General features: G+C 49.5%; 1 protein-coding gene across 1 annotated transcript in view; it reads left to right on the forward strand.

Moving 5' to 3' along the window:
* Positions 1-2,540: 2,540 nt before the first annotated feature.
* The window catches only part of MCF2 (MCF.2 cell line derived transforming sequence), a 43,962-nt gene continuing 38,207 nt past the window's right edge, over positions 2,541-8,295 (forward strand). The window contains exons 1-2 of the mRNA XM_009881691.1: positions 2,541-2,595; positions 3,189-3,303. Coding sequence (XP_009879993.1) covers positions 2,571-2,595; positions 3,189-3,303 — 140 coding nt within the window. The 5' untranslated portion in view covers positions 2,541-2,570. The remainder of the gene's footprint in view (positions 2,596-3,188; positions 3,304-8,295) is intronic.

The following is an 8,295-nucleotide window of genomic DNA, read 5'->3' on the forward strand; positions in this document are numbered from 1 at the left end:
AGTTTTTCCTCTGATGAGTTATTTTGGGTGCTCAACTCAGGACTGCTCGGAAGGGCCTGATTTTCTCAAGGTGCTGAATGTCCTCTCCCAAAAATGTCATCCCTTGGGAGGTGAGAATCTTGGAGTCATAACGGTGCTTAGGAATATGGCTCTCCACCCCTGTGCCAAAGTCAAGGACGAAACCTTCCATGGAATAAAATGTTGGGGAGCAAGGTCCTGGCTGGAAACCAGGAGCCCCAAAGTGGGTCCCTCCTCGAGCGTGGTGGGAACCCCCGTCCTGGGGTGCTTTGCGCCTCCAACCCAGAAATGCCAGGTCCACCTGCGGCCGTGGGTGGCCCTGATGGCTCTTGCTGAGCTGGTGGGCTGCGTGGGACAGGGGTGGCCTGCGCCCGCGTTGGCAGGGGACGCGGCTCAGGGGGGCCCCCTGCGCTCCCCCCCCCCCTCCCAGCACGGGTAGGATTAAAACATCTGCTGGTTTTTGCGGTTGCTGTGAGGATCAGTGGGAAATTGCGGCTAAGAGAGACTTGAGAGAATAAGCACCAGACTCTGGGGTTAAAGGACGCATTTTTGAGACGGTATTTCTTTTCTGGAAAAGAAAGTTTGAAAATACCTGTGGAAAAACGCTACTTTTTTTCCAACCGTGGTAGTCTCCAGCTTAGTTTAAGGCCGCAGATAGATAGGTTGTCCTCAGTGAGAAAATGTCTTGCAAAAAAACTTAGAAATTAAGTGATTTTTAAAATTCTTTTAAATTTTTTTTTTACCGTGCCAAGGTTAACCCCCTTTCCCCAGCCTGTTCCCTGGAGGGCTGTCAATACACCGGCATTTCCCTCCCGTATCCCTGCGGAGCCAGAAACAAAAGCTGCATTTACTGCAACCCGGAGCCGCGATTGCTTTTCCTGCCGAGCGCTGGCGTTCTGGCGCAGGGCGAAGCTTTGCCTGGCTTGCCACTGGCTGCGTTTTCGGGGCGAGAGGGCAGCAGGGGGAGGTGAGGTGAGCTGGCGGTGGGGACGGGCTTCGCCCCCGCTGCCGATGCGGCCGAGAAGAGCCCCACAGCGTGCGCGGCCGGGGGGGGGTTGTTTTGTATTTTCAAAGACCCGCGTGTTTAATGTCATCCGCTTCATGAGTTGGAGCTCGTTAAGTTATTAAATGGGATTTTTATCAGTATGAAACTATTAAGCTGGGAAATAAAAATTTGATTCATAGGGAAGAAATCTGTTGCCTCTGCTTGTCCTCAGGTTGGGTGAAGCAGTTGAATGAGAGAGAAATATTTGAAATATCTCGCAAGACAAACTTCTTCCTTACCAAGGCCAATTCTGGGGCCTGTTAAAATGAAGAATGTTTCTGTAGATGCCAGTGGGGCTCAGGCTCCATCCTTAACAAACCAAAATAACGTTTTTATCTCCAAGAGGAGAAAATAGGAGCGCGTGCGCGGGAGAGCAGAGAGGAGCCGGTGGGCGGTGGGGACCACGGGAGGCACAGTACCGTCCCCCCGGGCACCTCTGGGCTGCTGTGCCGCAGCTCCACGCGGCCGTTAGAGGCCCGAGACATCCTTAGGTAAAGTAGGAGTGACCAGAGAGCTTTTGGGAAAAGTGAAATAGAATAAATATTGATTACGCTGGAGTGTGCTGAAGTATGCAGCCCGTGTGACTTAAACCAGCCCCAAGATTACTCCCTGGGACCGACTGCTGTAAAATAATCAGTGTTTAAAATTTGATTATCGTGAAAGCACAAGGACTTTAATCTGTATGGATGTGCTTTAAAACATTTATTTGCGGGAACAAGGATGTTTAATTTTTAGCTATCGTTCCATTTACAGATAATCCAGAAAAATGTCTACCAGCTGTAAGCTCCCCTCATGTTTAGGCAGCCCGGGTTTTGTTTCCTTCTCCCAGGGAAAGGTAAAGTCACGTATATTGCTCCGATGTGCTTCATTGCCACTGAAATGGTCGGCGTGCTAAATACGGTATTAAAACAGCCTCTCCCATTATTTAATTAAAAAGAAATCTAATAACCGAACATAAGAACAACAGCCTTTGCAGTGCATGTGGCCCCACGCCAGATGAAAACATGATTTCAGAAGTTTATTTGCTCAAAATTAAAGACTGTAACAGTGTGAAAACCCAACCTTCTTCCCAGCGTGGCAGCCTTGGACGCTGCCGTTCCCAGCAGAAACCTCGGCCCGTTGTATTGCCGAGGCAAGGAGGCACTGGGGGGGTCTGCAAAATAAGGGGGCAAATTTAGCAGCTCCAAAATATAAATATTAATATTGGCTATACCCTGGTGGGGGCAGGGCGCTCAAGCTCCCAGGCAGCTCTCCCTCAGTACGTTAGGTAGGATGTATTTGCTACTGACTTAGGGCATTTTCCCCATTAGAGTCATTGGTTTCCAGGCGAACCCTCTGTTAGGAAATTTCATGTGTATTTTAGGGAAGCTGCATTTGGTTCAAGTCCCACTTTTGGGTTGATAAACGTGTTTGCTTTGGATTTTTGCTTCCTTTTTCACTGCTGCTTTTGCTTTTCTTTCCAGAAACCGCAATACCCATCTGTGCAAAGGACATCAGCGACGATTTGATGAAAGAGTTTGCTTTTCTTTCTGGTGAGTACAGTGAACTTCTCCAGGGTCTCTCTCTCTTTGGGCGGTAATTAAATACTCCAGATGAACTTCCGCGCTGTTTGGCAAAATGATACTCTGCACGGGATATTATCCATCAGGTAGTCTCCGATGCCACTAGAAATGTTGTTAATAAAACATGGAAGAAGTTTGGAAAAATATTAGGTTTCTGTCTCAAGGCATACTCTCAAATATTCTTCCCTTCAAACACTCAACTCATTAACAAGCGTTTTGCTTTGAAATGTATTTCTATAGGTTCCAGAGCAGCATGCTGATTTGTCCTTGTATTTCCGACTTCCTTTGCTGTCCCATGTAAAATACGCTCAGTAAATAAAGGAAATACCCGGTGCCTAATACGTTCTTTTCTACCACCTGTGCGTGTGTGTTGTGCTTGGAATCGGGGGCAGGATTTGACCCGGTTTTGCTATTCTGGTGATGTTAAAAAAAACCAAAAACAACCAAAAATAACCCCTCCATAACGGCGGCAGCGTGTTTTCTGCCCTGACTGGTGGACCCGGGCTTCGCTGCTGGCCCTCCTCCAAAGCGCGCCCAGGGCAGCATCCTTGTCTTTGTTCCAGGTGGCCGAGGGAAGGACAAGGCTTGGATTATCACCCTCCCCGACAACGCTCGCTTCAACGAGGTGCCCGAGGAGACCGTGTCTAAAGTCTTAACGTACCTAACGTCAGTCCCGAGGTATGTGGGCTCCCTTCTAGCTCTTGCCTGTGGCGGGCAGAGGTGGCGGTCCTGTCCGGGTCAGGGTGATGCCACGCGTGGGGGTGAGGAGCATCTTCAGCTCTCAGGGCAAGTAAGAGGGAGAAGACGAACGGTGCAAGCCCTTGCGGTGTCCAGGCGGGGTATTCACTGTGCCACTAAATGCAGAGTAAAAAGTGGACATCATCCCTATGACTTGTCAGCCGGCGTGTATCGTAAATTTAGTTTATTAAGTTTCTAATTAACAGCAAGCTTTCCTTAAGCTTTGACATGTGTCACCGCTTAAATATGCCGTGCGACTGCGGAATAATATTTTGACGGGTACAAACAGAGAGTCATTACCGTGGAAAAAGAGAAATGTAACCGGAGGAAGAGATTAATTACAGGAACAAACCGTTTGGGGTCCTGGTGACACGCCGTGGCTCAGCAGCGTGCCGCAGCTCCCATCACCCAGCTGTGTCCCGGGGTTGAGCGGCTGACAGTCTGCCCGTGCCACATGCAGGGCTCTGTACTGAGATTAATGGCTCTCCTATTTCTTGCTGCTGAGCCTGGTGACTCACTTACCTGGAACGCTTAATTTCCTTAAATAATACCTGTTTTGGCAAAGTTCTTCCTGCAGGGAGAGCAGGTTGACAGCAGCTAGATGGGAGCCTTCCATCAGCGGCTGCCTTGGAAGATGTACCATGTGTTTAGCCACCTCTGCAGGACAAAAAAAAAAAGAAAAAAAGAGAGCCTCTGGTTCCTCTGTCCCCTTTTTGGGGATGGATCATGAAGTTTCACGGGCTCCTGGCCCACCGAGCGCTGTCCCAGCACGGCCAGGAGCGCGCCAGGGATGTGTGCCACGCTGTGTGCCGGCCAGGGGGGTTCTCCTTCGCGCTGTGCGGACAGCCCGTGCCCGTGCCTCTGCGCTCTCCAGCTCTGCCCGGTTTCTCCAGGGCTTCTTGTTTCCTGTGGCTGGGGGCACCCTGGCATTAGCACGACGAGCAGTCTCGCTGTCCCTGTAATAGGTCAAGCTCAATCAAGAAACTAATGAGAGCTGCGAGCTTGCTGGTGATTCAAACACGTCCAGCGTGTTATTAGTAAAACCACTTCAAACGTGCTTCTCTGCTCCTCCCGCCACCGTAACAGCTTGCCTCAATGCCTGTCCGTCTTAAAAACACGTGTTTTTTAACACTTTGGAGTCGAAAAGGCTGTGGTGTCGGGGAGTGAGGAAAAGCATCACATAGGAGAGGATGGAAGGTGTATGTCAGCTCTGGTACCCCTGGGTACACGTCCCTCGGTGGCATCACATCATGGGATCAGAGCTCGGACTTTGGGCCAGAACATCCCTAAAAGAGGTAAATATTTGACCTGCGTGTCAGAGTTAGCTGTGGATGCACCAGCACCTCCTTACCACATACCTACGGATGGGTACGGGCAGAGAGGGACCACACAGCCGCTGCCTTTCCTCTGGAGTCAGTAGCGAGGACGATGTATTGTCCTACTGACACCGGTCTGAGGAAACCTCCCGGGGGGTCAGGTTGGTAGTGTTTGGGGAAGCTGAATTTCATGAAGCGTTTTTCTCCAGGAAATAATCGTTAGATAAAGGAGATGGATGCTGTAAGCTCCTCGTCACTCCACAAGGTGCGTGCATTAATAACAAGAGCCGGAGGAAGGTGAGCCTTGTGGGCAAAGTTAATTTGACTTGAGGATTCCTGGGCACCGCGCTGCAGGCAGGAGGCAGCTGCAGAAAGCACTTGTACAGAAAAAGAGGCAGCAGGTGCCCACCTTGCACAGCCCCGTACATCCAACTCGAAAGGCGTGCGGTGAGCTGCCTGCCCGCCCGCCTTCATTCCGGCTGGAATGACCAGCGCTGCACCACGGGGTGCTTGAAGGAGAAGCGCAGGGAAGTGCCACGGATCCCGGTATTTGCAGAAACGAGAGCCTAAGAGGGATAAAGCAGCACTTTATCCGGGCTTGGATTGAAGACGGCTACAGCGTAGGCTTTGCAACAAATGCTGATCCTTTGTGTACCTTAAATGAATTTGTTTCTTCCAAGGCAAGTCAGAATTTCAGTAGAAGCCTTAAGAAAAAAAAAAAAAAATCAATTGAAGTCAGTTATAGAGTATGTAAGATTGTTATTACAAAAACCTGTCCTAATTACAGTTAGAGTAAAGTAAAAGAAAAATAGCGCTATCTTCAAAAACTAAAAAAATCCCGCTGTGTACAGTATTGGTGCAGCCTCACCGTGAGCACTGTGCGCCGTTCCGGGCCCCGCAGTTTGAGAAGGATGTGAAGGTCCCTGAATGCATCCAGAGGGCAACAGAGCTGGTGGCAGGGCTGGGAGGAATGTCCTCGGAGGAGCGGCTGAGGACTTTGGGCTTGTCTGGTTGGGAGAGGAGGAGGCCGAGGGGCCACCTCGTTGCTCTCTCCAGCTTCCTGAGGAGGGGGTGTGGGGGGTGCTGAGCTCTTCTCCCTGGGACCCAGTGACAGGACACCTGGAGCTGGTTCAAAGCTGCGTCAGGGGAGGATTAGATTGAACATTAGGAGTGTTTCTTTACCGAGAGGGTGGTCAAACACTGGAACAGGCTTCCTGGAGAGGTGGTCAATGCCCCAAGCGTGTCAGTGTTGAAGAGGCATTTGGACAATGCCCCTAATAACGTGCTTTAACTTGGGCAGCCCTGAACTGGTCAGGCAGCTGGCCTTAGATGGTCGTTGTAGGTCCCTTCCAACAGAAACATTCGATCCTATCCCATCCCATCCTCTCCCCATCCCATCCTCTTCCCATCCTCTCCCCATCCCATCCCATCCCATCCTCTCCCATCCCATCCTCTCCCATCCTCTCCCATCCCATCCCATCCCATCCCATCCCATCCCATCCCATCCCATCCCATCCTCTCTTGTTTGACTATCCAGCTTTTCGGTACTTAGACAAGCTCTGCATGTTTCACTTCAATCGGGAAGTGAAGTACAAAGTGATTTAGGGCTGTGGCTGATAACACGGAGTAATGACACAGCGGAGGGTGCTGTTGGCTATAAATACCTCTGGATTTAAATATTAGGCAGCGGGTCCTGACGGCGTGCTCTGATCCCACCAGCCCCAAGGAGTCTCTCAGTCCTGGAATAAATCTCACAACTGTGGGATCCGATTTCAAGTCCTCCTGCGAAACATCCCAAGGCTTTATTTTTAGTCTGGTGCGTCCTGCAACACATACAAAATTAAGGGTAAGGAGCAAAAAAAAAAAGTGACAAGAAGCACCCAGAGAGAAATAATCCTCGATCCGGTGATCTGTCTCCATCTTTCTGCTGCTGGATGCAAATGAACTCTCCCCTTGCAGCCTTGGTGAGAAAGCATTGATTTATTTTTACTGTCAGTCTAAAAGGTACATCTCAGGACTGGAAATCTGATAAACCTGCAAGGCCTGGGCTGCAAATAGTCACAGACTTGCTCCACTAGCCCCAGAATGAATTAAAAATTTCCCACCGTAGGTTTCAAGGCTTTTTGGATAGCTGGGAACTTTCTTCTTTGTGTCAGTAAGGGAGCTGATAAAAGTAAATTAACATGCTGAGAGGGTACTCTGAATATAACCTTGTCCTGAGTAAATGCATACTTAGGCATACTTTTATTAACTGACAATGCACTACAGTGTGGTTGCCTTTTCTAAATTACTTGGATTCTGCGGTTTTTCTTCAAGTTTTATTAAGGTGACAGCAGTGCTGTGTAAATACTGTATTATTTATTTTTTTTTTTGGTTGCAGCCTGTTGGGAAATACCACAGGGACTTGGGGAATTCTTTCTCGTAGGACAGAGACCTACTTTTTAAAGTTTTCAGGTGTGCTGAAAAACCAAAGGGTTTTATTTTTCCCTCAAACAAAAGGATCCTTTTGCCCCGCGCCCACCCACCCGGGTCATGTAACTCGTGGTGGGGGTGAGCAGAGCTGACCGAAACCTGCAGAACTGTCTCATGTTGCCAAAAGTATTTTAGCTAAAACAGGGTTTGGCTGAAAAGTCCTCAAAGCAGGACACCGATCCAGCTCACAGTGTGTAACCTCAGACTTTATTACACGCAGAAGTTCTGTGTACGACCCATGTGTAAAACACGCTGTTCATTTTCTCTGCTCTTTTCTGCTACGCCTCAATAGCGATGCATAAATTCACATGAAACCTTTGCACTTTGGGTGTGACGTTAGAGATCCATAAGCTATATTTGTAGGAGAGGTTGGGAGCTGGGTGCCTCGACACATCCTCAGGCATCTGCTATTATGAGCAAAAGGGAATTTTATTTTATTTTATTTTTTTTTTTCTCTCAGCACAACTGCTAATTCCTTTTAAATATATTTGTCAAAGATGTGGCTATCACAGACCGGAGCAGCAAGATGTGCCTTGAATGAAAGCTCCTGCACTGCCTTCAAGTGTGGGTGGTTTTTTTTTGTCTGTGGTGAAGTTGCCAAGTATTGTCTGCCATGTGATACTTCTGAGTAAGCCACCTTGTGTTTTCGCTTGCCAAACACAAGAATTACCGAAGGCAGTGCTTGCGGGAGGCCATGCCCAGTGCGGATACCTGACCCAGCTCTGGGTAGCCAGCACGTGTACTGGGAGCCTCTCGGCAGCGCCGAGACACCCGGATAGGGTGGCGTGGGACGTGGCTATCCTGTTTCAGCATCCGCAAAATAACTATTGTAAATATTACCTAAGTATCCTGTAAATACACTCACATCAGAGGACTCGGTTACCGGCTGGCGTACCCTTACCTGTCTGCAAACATGATTCGGGGCTGTAATTGAGGCTGTCCTGGAGTGTGTATTGTCACGGGCTGAGCCGGACCCAGCCGGGCTGGGATGGCGAGCTTTGAATTACAGACGGGAGCTCACCACGTGTCCCCGCTCCTGCCACCTGGCTTGGCAAGACTGGGGATTTCAAAGCGACCGAAAGGGTTTGGGTGTCAAAAGGGATGGCGGGAAGCCCGCGCTTGCAAAGTGAAGTGCCTCCGAGCA

Source organism: Charadrius vociferus, unplaced genomic scaffold (assembly GCF_000708025.1).
Source record: "Charadrius vociferus isolate BGI_N301 unplaced genomic scaffold, ASM70802v2 scaffold472, whole genome shotgun sequence".
NCBI classification, from domain to species: domain Eukaryota; kingdom Metazoa; phylum Chordata; class Aves; order Charadriiformes; family Charadriidae; genus Charadrius; species Charadrius vociferus.